At 39.5% G+C, this 15,238-nt stretch overlaps 1 protein-coding gene across 7 annotated transcripts in view; it reads right to left on the bottom strand.

The window, feature by feature from the left end:
* The window catches only part of LOC121876884 (zinc finger protein 536-like), a 41,401-nt gene that overhangs the window by 7,385 nt on the left and 18,778 nt on the right, over positions 1-15,238 (bottom strand). Inside the window, exons 7-8 of one of the 7 annotated variants that reach the window (XM_042382438.1) lie at positions 2,240-2,552; positions 593-729 (exon numbers count right to left, since the gene is read on the bottom strand). The exons of 2 other annotated variants lie outside the window; for them this stretch is intronic. In XM_042382438.1, coding sequence (XP_042238372.1) covers positions 2,241-2,552 — 312 coding nt within the window. In that variant the 3' untranslated portion in view covers positions 593-729; position 2,240. Of the gene's footprint in view, positions 1-103; positions 730-2,032; positions 2,553-8,427; positions 11,030-15,238 lie in introns of those variants that run through there. 4 more of the 7 variants (XM_042382444.1, XM_042382436.1, XM_042382437.1 and 1 more) reach the window with 4 other exon arrangements.

Genomic DNA, 15,238 nt, shown 5'->3' with positions numbered 1-15,238 from the left:
ATCATCATGCAGTACAAGCAGAAACACTATAAGTACATGCGGCTCCTTGTCCATTATTCTCAGTTTGCAAAGTATAAGAAGTGATATAATAATACAGTATAGTACAGGTATAATATATTTGACTTTAATTACTTTGTGTACATAATGGCAGACACTCCACAGCGGCTCAAATGGCTCCTTGCTCATCATCAACACTCGTGTAACTCTTAGATGATGATAAAATGTTCCTTCCTAATAAATGCCAGCTTAACACAATCCACAGCCTCACACATTCACATCACTGAGTGGTTTGCTTCACAGTATAATTTTATTACCCAAAAGCTTACCACCATTTTACATATACAGTACAGTAATATTTACTGTACTGAACTCTTATGTTCACATGGCTGATGTAGAGACACTGTCAATGTCAGAGGTCGTGTCAAGATCACTATGCCACTTTTTAACGTGAGTCTTTAAGTGAGACCTCCTGGTGGTCGCATAAGTACACTGGAGGCAGGCAAACGGTCGCTCACCAGTGTGTTTACGTATGTGTCGCTCGTAATCACTGTGATAGCGCAGCACTTTCCCACAACAAGGGCAAGTCAAACCTCCTGAAGTTGCTACTGCACTACCAGCTGAGCCATGAGTACCGTGTGGACCATCAACATTGCCATGACCTCTGCCATCAGCTGACCCTTCATATCTTCGAGCACCTCGACACGCTGCATTGCCGCGCTCATCACGACCCTATAATACACCAATGGATCTCACTAATTTGCAACTGAATGAATTTTAGTTTTAATAAAGAGTAATTGAAGATAATAAACAACAACGTATTTCACTACTGTACCTTTCTACTTGACATGTTTTAAAAAAGGAATAATTATATAATTCTGTTGAAGTGATACATAAAGGCTGTTGTTAAATAAACAAACAACAGGTATCCATTATTGTTTTGTAACTGTCAAATTCACTCACCAGTGAGACAAGTTACAAACAAAGCAACTATGGCACAAGCTGAAACTGTTCAATCTGAGATAAAAATAAAATGCAGCTTTTTCTATCATAAATTAAACTTTTTACCTTCCAAACACCATGTGTCAAGAATTCCGAATGTGATCGGACATATATAAAGGAATTTAATTTGCTATTGAACACCTTAATTTCATTTTTTTTCCTTTATAATTAATTTGGGACATTGATGTATATTAGAGTACAGTACAGTATATATAAAATTTTCCTAATCATACCTAAGTATGATATTCATAAAGTAACCATATGTTTTGTCAATAAAGTCATGAGCATCTGATTTCTGGTGTCAATCTCTCTCTCTGAAAAGACCTAAGCATTCTCTATGTGTCCATCACTTCTACATTTGCTCATTGACTCCTGAAATCACCTTCAAATCACAGCTAAATCGTAACCAAACAGTTTAGGCCGGTTGGTTCCTCAGGTAGGGCTAAGCATAATGAAAATGGGAGTGATATAACCAGTGAGTTCATTCTCCTGTGCAATAGAATCTTCTCTATTGTATCTAAACAAAACTATTTATGTTTGGCTGTACTATACTTTATCTCATTATCTCCAGTTTGTGAACCTGCACAGTACTGTACTGTATAAGCAGTTGTTTAGCTGGTGAATAACTTTGGGATGTACCACAATCTGGGCATCACACCACTCAAAAGTAGAGTACAGTACAGTACAGTACAGTACAGTATGTAATTTTCAGAAATCCACACATTCCTTGATCCCAAGGTGCTCTCATCTCTGACCTTTCACTGTTCTGTTTTGACAAAACATTCACAGGCTTTAAATACTTAATTACAGTACAGTATACTATACTGTATGCATTTTTTCCTATGGTAACTGGAGAATTCAAGGCATCCACTGCTGGCACTTCATTATAAAAAAGTACAGTATTATATAAATAAGTCACATCCCCAGTTAAGTACATGTAGGTGAAAATCAAATGTGTTAATTTCAGAATCAAAACTATTAATGAACTACAGTACTGTACTGTCAAGAGGAATATAATACAGTATATCAACCATAAAATTCATATCTTTATTTTATCTTGTTATTTTTTTATATTACAACTAGTATGTTGGCCCAAATAGAATTATAAATACTACTTTATTTACACAACTTTCCTTAACACTAATAAATCATCAGACACTAATGTTGGCAGTTCTTCAATAAAAATACAAGAACTAATACAGTATACATATATATTTCTTTAAGTTATATGTATCCACACCTCAAGACTGCTGTAGAGGCATTGTCCATGTTTCTAGAGGTGTAATTAAATTACTGTGTAATTTTTGCATATGAGTCTTTAAATGAGACTTCCTGGTAGTGGCATAGGCACAGTGAGGGCAAGCAAAAGGTCTCTCTCCGGTGTGCTTGCGAAGGTGCCGCTGATATTCACTGTGGTAGGGCAGCACCTTACCACAATATGGGCAGCTCAAACCTCCGGTAGAACCTTCTACGTTGCGTACAGCACTGACACCGACTGGGCCACAGTATCTCCGTGCACCTCCAGACGCTCCACTGCCACCCTCATCGCGACCCTATAATACACCAACGAATCTCACTAGTTTTCTCTAACACCTCAATATATTTCAAAACTAATCATCATACTTCACTTAAATATATCCAGTAATCAATTTTTACCTTTAATCCTCACCAACTATTGTTTGGGGTAGATAAAGGGATTCAGAAACCTCAAAGAAATGGGGGTAGGTAGGTAGTAGGGGAGAGTGATGAGAGCTGGGACAAGGGTAGGGCGTAATAAAAACACTTTCCTGTCATGTAAATAATACCATGGCTAATCCATGACTTGTCCTCATATTATTGCGTTTTCCTTAAATACTCTGTAACTCAAGTGTACCAAACGGCCCCAAATAATGACAAAAGGTGTTTAAAAGTCAACTCATTCAAGAGATAAAAGAGAGAACACTCAGCAGGTATGAAGAAGTTCAATCATTGTGAATAACTTGAAACAAATTTATACTATGGCCATTACTCCAGGTCAAAATATTTTTCACTAAGCAAATAAAACCTTAAATGGTTGTACTGTACTTATTTGGACTGTTTTTAATACAACAGAATTAAGTTAGTTGGGAATACAATACCTCTAACTTTAATAACGATATGTCCATTACCAAATATATAGTGATATCCCCGTTAGCCGGAACAATTGGTGCAGAGCACTTCCGGAAATGAGAGATTTTCCGGGTTATGAGACAACTCTCTCAAAGCCGGAAAAAAATCCCTCATCCCCGGAATTTTCCGGGTAACGGAGAAATGTTCTCGCAAGTTCCAGAAATTGCCCATTACATCATCTCTCGAACCCATAAAAATATCCCTCATCCCCGGAATTTTCCGTAATTTTCCGGGTAATGGGAACTCGTCTCATAATTTTATGGAAAATGTGCCCCTTGGAAAATCGTTCCCAAAGACGTAATTTTCTGGAAAATTACGGCTTTAGGAACGATTTTCCGAGAAAATTTCAATTCCAGCTATCAGAGAGTTCCAGGTTTGAGGGATTCTGGCTAACGGAGATATTACTGTAACTGACTTCCATCATAAACTTTTACAAGTGTTTCATTACAACTAACCCTAAATGCTTAAGTCTACAAAACATTCATATTTGAGAATAATAATGAAAGCTTCTCCCTCACTCCCTTTCAATTCTTTACCTCCTACACATATAATACAGTACATACTGTACTGCACTGTACAGGATGGCCAACATGAAGAACAAACACATCATTCACTGTATTTCATTCATTCATATGGCTTTAATAGATGTTTTCTGTTACATAAGGCCCCAGGTATATATCTGGTTTACCTATCACTTCACACAAATTAGTAAAGTAAAAGTGAGTCCCATAGGCCTGACAGCCTGTTAAGGGTGGGGAGGATACACCGCACTGAATACTATGCCTTCAGTAACCACAGTGTCAGGTATCCATGCACAGCTGGGTGAGCTGGAGGTGCCCGTCACAAACTCTTAAGATAGAACAAGAGTTGTATCAACTTGGTTGTCATACTCATTCAGTATCAGTACTGTGCCTTAACAAATTATATTTTATTGTTTTCCCAGTTTCTGTTACAGTACAGTACAATAAAGTACAGTACAGTACAGTAGAGTACAGTACTGTACTTTTAAAAATTTTTGTCCACAATTTTTTTCAAATGGCCCAAATTTTCTCAGATTAAAACTTCTTTATCAATACAGAAGTACAGTAGAGTCATGATAATTAGCAGGTTAGGTATCAGAAGACATCTTGAATTATCAAATCATGAATTATAGCTTGCCAGTAATTTATTTAAATGGAAATAATTAGTAAGGATCCGGAAGCCCAAAAATACACAAAAATTATGTTAATAAACACTAAATATCGTACTTAATACATAAAAAATGCAGTAACACACAGATATTGTACAAAGTGTAGTTCGAGACAGTATTAAATCAGTATCTCTTTCATTTCTTGTAATCATCCTCAGGGTGACACCAATACATCAAGATAAACAAGGGCGCAGGATAGCTGACTTGTTATGTTTGTGCTATGTAAACAAGGCCCCAAGATCGACAAATGTACGTTTACCCCGAGTGGGGCGTGCAACTGCCAAACCCCTGCGGCTGCGTGTGTTTAATGTGTGTGTCAGCCACACCGAGATTAGGTGGGGTGAACAGGTTTCTCGAGAAACACCAGTACCATTGGTGCCCCACTCACTATTACACCTCCATGTGTAGTGCAGGTGGTTGCACACCCCACCTGGGATACATTACCAGCCTGGGGTCCATGAACAGTACAAGACACCAAGAATTTAATGACATAATAATTCATCTGGAGTTGAGTTGGGATAAGTTTTTCTTCAGAAAATTTATTATTTTAAAATGAGGTTTTATCACCCAAATACCAAATGAACCCAAATAATATGGGAATTATGGTGAAATTGCATACTATCATTTTAACAGGGTCATAGGTGTGATGAAGCCTCCAAGAGTGGAGGGAGGGAATTTTAAGCTCAGTCCAACCACCCACCCACCCACCAACCGCCCTACCTCTCATCTCTCTCACAGAATTCACTTCCCACCCTTAATTTTTTTTATTTTATAGACTTATATTAAATTTTATTTTACTTGTACAGTAAATCACATTGCAGCAGTGAAATTATATTTCCACAACTTTTATGGTTTATGTAAATAAACACCGCAACACCCGGAGCTCGGCAGCGATTTATGAATATCTGCCAGCAAAAAAAAAAAAAAGAGGTATTAATTGAGGTGCAGTACTTACAAATCTAAGAGCGTGAATTGTTATTTTGCAGATTATCACACCTCCACTGTACTGTATTTTCAACCATAGTCAAGTTCCATAACAATTCTCAGTACAGAAAAGCCTTAATAAGAAATATAAAAAGGGGGATTGTATATGAAATTTATAGACGACCCCTCAGACAAATTTCAGTAAGTGACCTTGACCTTTGACACTGTGCCCTCCAAAAAGAGAACGTGGTAATAGTGATGCCCCAAATTCCAAATAAATCCATCCCAAAGTTTGAAAACAAATGTGAGGACGAGTTTAAGGCCGGAAAAACATGTCTACGCACGCACGCACGCACGCACGCACGCACACACACACACACACACACATCCTTGACCACCGAAGGGTCAAGACGTACCTGGCGCTCCTCTCGGAGCAGCCAGGTCAACTGTTAAGTTGGCCCATACCAACCCCCTCCCCTGAACCCTCCTCCTCACCGGAATATCAACAAGTTCTCGCCAGAAGTTACAATTTCATTTATGAAAGGAACGGAACCAGTGTTAAACAGAGGTGAACAGTGGTGAACAGTGCTTAAGTCAGTGAGAACAACTCAACAGTAACAGTCGTACCCAAGTTAACCTTCACACAGTGAGGTCCCAGGTACCCAGTGATAAAGGCCCCCGCGAGACCCAACAACAACCACCGATGTGTTAATCCGTCTACGATAGGAAGACCTGGGACCAAACCTCACTCATATAACACCATCTGTGAGGGAATTACTACACCACGTCAGGCCCCTCATAACACCATCTGTGAGGGAATTACTACACCACGTGATGCCCCTCATAACACCATCTGTGAGGGAGTTACTACACCACGTGAGGCCCTTCATAACACCATCTGAGGGAACTACTACACCACGTGAGTTCCTCCTAACACCATCTGGGAGGGAGTTACTACACTACGAGTTTGCTGTTCAACACCTACATTAATCTGTATGTTCACTGTATGTTCCTTTACCTTTCTCTAATGAAGGCTTTTGTTAAACCACCAATGTATGTAATAAGTCATTTATGTCCAATGTATATTTTCAGCCTTCGGGCTGCAGAATTTTTTCAATAAACCGTTAATTATTATTATTATTATTATTATTACAGGGTATAATAGTTGTACAGTACTAGAGAACTTAATTTCAAAAGGCATGTTACCTTAGTTTAAAAATCATAAGGTTTCTCTTCAGAATTATATATTTGTACAGAATAACTTTTTATACATATTGTATTGTTTTATAATGACATAAACGGTCTGTAATATACATTCATGAAAAGTTACATTAATATGGTATTTTAGATTATATATAAAGTACCTGTACAGGCAGTCCCCACCTTACGACATGATACATTCCTCATCATTGATCGTAAGTCGATTTGTTTGTAAGTCGGAACAGTGTTAATTCCACAGTTTGGATTAAGTTAAAGCACAACCCTGCCAATACAAAACAACAATAATATCCTATTCATAACAAATAATGTAACTACTGTAAATAAAGTGATGTTAAACAATATAGAATAATGAAAATAATAAAAAAAAAATGGAATTTTAATAACAAATTTGGGGGATGAATCTACTGTATTGGGACCCTGTTTGTAAGTGAGGGTGATCGTAAGTTGGATGGTTGTAACTCGAGGACTCATATATATATATATATATATATACTTTTTTAAACTAGCCAATAAATATATCATAAGAAATATACCCTGTAGTTGTAAAACATCTTTAGATAGTACAGTAGTTTCAGTAGTCCAGCAACTAGCAAGACTCTCAATATAAGAAGTAAATTCTCAATACATGACATTGAGAAAATAAAAACACATGGAAATTTGTAACATTTATTTATATATTGTCTTGGTACTCCAAGTTCCCGTAATTACTGTACCACGAGAATTTGTTGTACAGTATCCATATACTGTATGAGGCTTTATGTTTGCTCCTTCATAAAATGTATGGTGACTGGTCAAATGGATGCAACCTTACCTAACCTAACATTAAAGACGTGGGGTCCTAGCCTAGTACACCTTAATTTAAGTACAGTAGGTGAAGTGAGGTTGAATTAGGTTATGATAGGAATAAGTTTATGTTAGAATTAGAGTACGTACTGTAGATAAGTTTAGGCTTGAGTAGTCTAGGTTGGGTGAGATTAGGTTGGCTAGGCCCAGTTAGGTTTGGTGAGGCTAGATTGAAGCATACTGGGATTAGGACTAGACTGACATGTAACCAACTTTGTGTGGTAAATGAGATAGGCTACAGCTTACACTGTTACATTACAATTATATCACAGTATAACATCATCAATATGCTGATCTTTACAACTGGAAAATTACATCACTGTTATATAAACACAGTAAGTGGAAGGTTCACATGTTAAAATTTGTACAATAACTATTTCCTAAATAAATTATGACTATTTTTTTAGGTACTCAAAATAGATACTGTACTGCACAGTACTATTATAAGTGGGGGACTGACCCTGAAATCCCATTTTACAACTGAGTCTGGCTGGGGAGACTCACATACTGCCAGCCACAATACGTATACAGTACAAGTTCAAAATTGAAGATCCTCTATCCAAAATTCTGAAAACCAAAAAGATCCAAAAACCTTTTGTTTTGTAATTTACTGTACCCTACTACAGTAATGTAGAGTACAGTGGTCCCTCATTTTTCGCAGGGGTTATGTTCCTGATATTACTGCAAAAGAGCAACACCGTGAATACTCTTTTCTGGATTTTCACTTATCATGTAATATCCAATATGATAACCTGTAACCTATCCCCAATGACTTGTATGACCCTAAACGTGTTTCTTATGATCTGTAAACCTCTCTCCCTCTCATATATCATCAAATAACATGTAAGGACAACACAATAAAGACAAAAATAAAATTTTTAATTGTTTTATAAATTATGTACAGTCTCGTTCAAGATTCTTCGAACACCGTTGGAGACAGCTGGCAACTCAAGGCCGTTTGTTTATTATAGTAAATAGTAAAAATTATGAATAAATGTAAAAGTGATCGGTGATTGGTTACTTAGTTCCCCGTTGCTTAATTTAATGGTTGGGCTTTGTTTCATATTATATTATACTACGTACTATAGTAAACAAACAGCCTTGAGTTGCCAGCTGTTTCCAACAGTGTTCGAAGAATCTTGAAAGAGACTGTACCTAAAAAATACAACGCATATGGAATACTGTACTGTACTGACCATCCCAATTATGTTGTTCTGTCTCTTGATCCTCCCTCTCAACTTTCCCCCTGGTACATCACAGCAGACGATGAATGAATAATGATGATGGATGATGATTAATCTGAAGTGAACTGATGATTCGTTCATCCCATATGCCCTAGTCAACACTTTTCTTTCTCTTAGGCTTCTTTGGTGCACTATTGCCCTGGTCACCACCTTTAAAAAGACGTTTTGAAGCCATGCTGGGATTTTTAAACACAAAACACATGGGTCACAGCGAGATGTATGCATAGTATGGCGGGTGACGCATATGAGACAGAGTTGAGATGAGAAGCCGTGCTCTGCGGTAGTGCGCCTGGCGGTTTCTTGCAAAGACTTGTTCGCACATGCAATTAAGCAAATGTGAAAATTAATTGTTTAACTTTTCTGCTACTGCTTGTGTTAAATTTATTGCATACTGTATGAAAATTTTTCACAGAAGATGAAAGTTGTTGAAAACATATCACCTTACAAAAATAAAGATATGCATACAGGCTATTGGGAAATAAAAATTATATATTTAATGTTCAGTATTTGATTTGGTTTAGCTGTGGTGAAGAGCTGAAGGTCTCCTTTGTGTTGCCTCGGGCAATCAGTGCAGTGTATAGGAATGAGAGGAGAGAGGGCTGGTGTGGAATAGCAGTAGTTCGTAAACACAGGGAAAGGAGGCACATATTCACTATCACTGAAGATTTACACAACCTTTCTTGGCACTATGTGAAGTGGATAATTCTGGGTCACTAAAAGATGGAGACAAACATACTCCCTCCATGTAAAACTGTGTGTAAAGAGGCATGGAGAGGAGTGCAGGGATGGTGTACTGTAGGGAACCAAGAGGCCTATGGGAAACAGTCTATAAACGTGTCACTTGGCACAAAACTTTTAAAATTGATGCCAAAATCTTGGCAGCCTGCTGGCATGTAGCAGCTATGGAGTTAAGAGAATAGACATTCAAACCAACAACAACTGTGCGTGGTGGTGTCAGTGAGTGAGAGAATGTAATTAGCAAAAACTACTCACTGTTTTATCTACAGTTCTAAGAAAGTACTGTAAATCAAACTAAACGTTTTCACCACCTGCAAGTCAATCCCCGATTCCACCTTCTGTTCCAATTACATTACTCTCCTCATCCTTTTGCAGTACTGTACCACTTCTCATATCATTAAACCTATCCGTTGCAGCCACATTTCAGGGCAAAGAATAAAACAAACGTTGTGTTATTATGAGTTTGTTGAGAACAGCATCACGGGGATATTCACAGTCACTGTTCTTGCAGTCCCACCATGCGGGTCCAGAAATACCCCGCAGTAACTATGGAAACCCATGAATACTTAAATCTGGATACTGTACTGTACTGTGATTCTGTGGTTGGTAAAACAGTGCACAATTATAAAGTGTGGATATTAAAAAATTTGGATGGTAAACCTGCAGTTGGTGAGGGATCACTGTATACAATATTGTTAGTTCCAGTCAAAGTGGTCGAAGGAACTGGGTTTTTAACCTGTAGACTTTGGCTGGTAGTGAGTCACCTGAACCAGGTGTTATGCAATGTAGGAGAAAACAAAATAACTTTTTATATGCAATATTTATCAAAAGAAATCCATAAATAAAAACAAAATTAGCATAGGAATGAATCAGTTTAGAAAATATAAAATTTCCTTGATTCCTCCAACTTTAGTACTGTTAACATAGGAATGATTCATTTTACAAAACAAAAGTTTCCTTGATTCCTTTAACTTCAGTATTTTACATGGAATATTCTCATGAATTTCTACTTTCTTACATTTTGCTGAAAACAAAAAAGAAAGTAATATTTGAAATTTTCATAAACTAAAGGATTCTCTTTAGTTTTATGTAGCTGGTACAATTATCAATGTATAATTGTATTAATAATTGACAAAAATAATCGAACAAATTAATGTTCTTTCAAAATTTAACTCCTAAAAACTAAATATGGTGGACAACTTTTCTTGGTCCATTACAAAACACAAAAGTTTTCGATCTCTGAATTGAACTGTCAGCCTCCAACGCACTAATAGTAACAATAACCCCTCATTTAGACAATCTTTGGCTTCTGTCACACACCACAATTATTTCATCAATACTGTACTGTTGTGGCAAGGCTCCAAATATATCTTTCAACAACTTATTATAATAAATCTTAGGTGTTCATGCACCAAAAAAAAATAATACCACTTGATGGCAATAGCTAATGATAATACTGTATGTTTTAAGTAGCAAATGTGGCACTTTATTGATGGTCCAAAGCAGTTATCAGTGCCTGACAGTGTCGCCTCTTGATGTGCTCATTAAGGTGAGACTTCTGTGAGGCGCGGTACATACATTGAGGGCAGGTGTACGGCTTCTCACCAGTGTGGGATCTCACATGACGGCTCAAGTCGCTGCGGTACATGAAGGCCCGCCGGCAGAACGGACACAAGAGTGCCGTCACTGCCACAGCAGCAGCCGCCGAACCTCTCAATGACTCCTACGGGAGGAAAGAGCCATTGTTACCAATAGCGTCACAGCCATCTCTGTGGGATCCACACACACACACAACACACCCCACTTGGAATAATACGATTTGGCAACGTTTTGTTCCTTTTTAATAATGAAGTATACAAGTGTGCCGAAGTTAGGAGACAAAAAAGTTGAATACTGTATGTCTGATAGAGAAATATTTCCTACCCTGGTTGATGGTGAGAAAAAAATCATAATTGCATGTGAAAACCATTTTCCTTTTAAATTTACAATATATCCCCACCTTTAAGTTATTCACTCGTTGATATCAACTTGGCATTACATGTCTATCAAGACAAGCTTGAAACGCAATAAGAAATTAGCCAACTAGACTTATTCTTGTGTAGGACACACCATAATGGTAGCAACTCACTACTGTACTAGCAGCTGAGTCACACCATGTTTTTTTTTTGTTTTTTTTACGGGAATTAGCCCACCCGGGCACAGGTCAAATGACCCACAACGGAGCCTGGGGGGCAAAAAAAAAAAACGGAAAGAAATTGTAGCAACTCACTCCTAGCAGCTGAGTCACAACCATAATGGTAGCAACTCACTACTAGCAGCTGAGTCACACCATAATGGTAGCAACTCACTACTAGCAGCTGAGTCACACCATAATGGTAGCAACTCACTACTGTACTAACAGTTGAGTCACACCATAATGGTAGCAACTCACTACTAGCAGCTGTCACACTATAATGATAGCAACTCACTACTAGCAGCTGAGTCACACTATAATGGTAGCAACTCACTACTAGCAGCTAAGTCACACTATAATGATAGCAACTCACTACTAGCAGCTAAGTCACACTATAATGATAGCAACTCACTACTAGCAGCTAAGTCACACTATAATGATAGCAACTCACTACTAGCAGCTAAGTCACACTATAATGATAGCAACTCACTACTAGCAGCTAAGTCACACTATAATGATAGCAACTCACTACTAGCAGCTGAGTCACCATAATGGTAGCAACTCACTAATCAATACAATACTGTATAGTACAGTACACTGTTTTTGTTATTTAAGATAACATTAATACAATTTTCTTCTGTACATAACCACCCTTCGCTTCCCTCACCACCCTGGACTTTATCACCGCGTTCACCACCAGCATCATCAAGTTCACCACCATAATGGTGTCAAGGAATAGTCTGAGAAGACCGAACAACTCGCCAACAGCACTGGCTAACCATTATCCTGGAACACGATCCGCAAATTGATTAACATCCAGGTTCCCAATTACTGCTGGGTAGACAGAGGCAAATGGCATAAAGAAACTTGCCCATAGTTTTACCCTGCCCGGGGATTGAACCCCGGTCTGCTCGCTTGCGAGGCTAGCATGCTGACCATTACACCACAGGTCGCACCATGTTCACCAACAGTAAGAACACATTCACCACCAGCTTCACCACGACTATAACCACTTTCACTGTCTCTATCACCACCTTCATCACCAGTCTCACCATGCATATAAAAGTGCATCTTTTTCCCAGATGAATCTAGAGTCAAGTGGTATGCAGCGGTGGTTCAAATCCTCTATCCAAACCTTCAGCGCTTTCTCCATTTTAATAAGTGCCGGATCTCTCGCATGTTGTGTCACCTTTGTTGTTGCTGGCACACTAGCAGTGACCTCATCAACACCTTTCTCTCATATCCCCGAGCATATGCTGCATAACTCATACCACTCTCAATTATTTTTTTTATTATTTCAACTTTCTCGACTAAAGTCAACACTTTTCTTTCTCTCCAAGACTTCTTTGGTTCGTTACTGCCCTTGTCACCACCCTCAAAAAAAACGATTTGGAGCCATGATGGGATTTTTAAACACAAAACACGGGTCACAGCAAGATGTACACACAGTATGGCATGTGGGGCGAGAAAGAGAGTTGAGGCGGGAAGCTGCTCTGTGGTAGTGACGCCTAGCGTGCACAATTCAACTGCATACGAAATTAGTAATACCTGTTGCTATGAAAATATATTTCTAATGAAAATCCATGAATAGCCAAAGCTGCAAAAAATTTAAATAAAAATCGCTATAAATGTGGGTGTGTACTGTACTGTGAGTATATTAAGTATGAAAAATCCACATCCCCCAATATATAAGGTCTACATTTATGACTACAATGCTTGTTCCCTTGTTAAGTGCCAGTTTCTTGAATATTACAGATTGCTGCTGGAGAATTATTAAAGTTTTACAGAAAAGATCAGTAGAAGATTTAAGGACTTTGTCTATTAGTAAATGAGTGATGGGAAGAGGTCACTAAAATATAACAACCCACCAAGTGCCATAAAGTTGTTTGAAGGTAAAGCTACAGGGTATTTGATACATCTACACAAGGAACTTAATAAAATCTCAACATTCATTTTAAAAAGATTTACTTGTGCCATCTATGTAAACCACATAAGGGAACAGCTTAACAGGTTGCTCCTCATTGTATAATACTGTACCACAGATGAACACTGTTTTTTCTTTATAAATATCTCTCATCCATCACAACCTATACACACAATCGTTTAAATAAATATTCCTCGAAAAAGTTGATGTTCTGTTGTTGCTGAAAATAAACAAGTGAGACCTTTATGACATTAAAGTATTTGATAGAGCATATTTCTGAGACTTCTGGATTGAAAAACTGACGATACCTCAAGCAGCACATCTCACAAATCTGAGAGAGAGAGAGAGAGAGAGAGAGAGAGAGAGAGAGAGAAAGAGAGAGAGAGAGAGAGAGAGAGAGAGAGAGAGAGAGAGAGAGAGAGAGAGAGAGAGAGAAAGAGAGAGAGAGAGAGAGAAAGAGAGAAAGAGAAAGAGAGAAAGAGAAAGAGAGAAAGAGAAAGAGAGAAAGAGAGAAAGAGAGAAAGAGAGAGAGAGAGAGAGAGAGAGAGAGAGAGAGAGAGAGAGAGAGAGAGAGAGAGAGAAAAGAGAGAGAAAGAGAGAGAAAAGAGAGAGAGAGAAAGAGAGAGAGAGAGAGAGAAAGAGAGAGAGAGAGAGAGAGAAAGAGAGAGAGAGAGAGAGAGAGAGAGAGAAAGAGAGAGAGAGAGAGAGAGAGAGAGAGAGAGAGAGAGAGAGAGAGAGAGAGAAAGAGAGAGAGAGAGAGAGAGAGAGAGAGAGAGAGCAATACACATTAAGCCATACAAACAACATTCACCTATGTAAACACACACTTACCTATGAAACACACACACCCACCCACACACACACACATACAACCCATACACACACCCCCTCACCCACACACACACACATACAACCCACACACACCCATACACACCCACACATACACCCACACACCCACCCACAACCCATACACACACCCCCCACCCATACACACACACCCCACCCATACACACCCCCCACCCACACATACACCCACACTCCCCACCCACACACATACAACCCATACACACACCCCCTCACCCATACACACACCTCACCCATACACACCCCCTCACCCACACATACACCCACACCTCACCCACACACACACAACCCATACACACACCCCTCACCCACCCCTCACCCACACATACACCCACACCCCCACCCACACACACACAACCCATACACACACCCCCACACACACACACACACACAACCCCACACACCCTCACCCATACACACCCCCCACCCACACACACACCCACACCCACACCCCCCACCCACACACCCCTCACCCACACACACACATACACCCACACACCCCCCACCCACACATACACCCACACACACCTCCCCACACCCATACAACCCACACCCCCCACCACACACACACACATACAACCCATACACACACACACACCCCACCCATACACACCCCCCCACCCACACACACACCCACACTCCCCCCCTCACCCATACACACACACACACACCCACACTCCCCACCCACACACATACAACCCATACACACACCCCCCCACCCATACAACCCACACCCCCACCCACACACACACCCACACACAACCCATACACACAACCCACACACACCCCCACACCCCACCCACACCCCACCCATACACACACACACACACCCACACACACCCTCACCCACACATACACCCACACCCCCCACCCACACACATACAACCCATACACACACCCCTCACCCATACACACACCTCACACACACCCCTCACCCATCACCCACACACACAACCCATACACACCCCCCA

Source organism: Homarus americanus, unplaced genomic scaffold, assembly GCF_018991925.1.
Source record: "Homarus americanus isolate GMGI-L3 unplaced genomic scaffold, GMGI_Hamer_2.0 scaffold50281, whole genome shotgun sequence".
In the NCBI taxonomy this organism is placed as follows: Eukaryota; Metazoa; Arthropoda; class Malacostraca; order Decapoda; family Nephropidae; genus Homarus; species Homarus americanus.
This window is presented reverse-complemented; position numbering and strand designations above follow the sequence as displayed.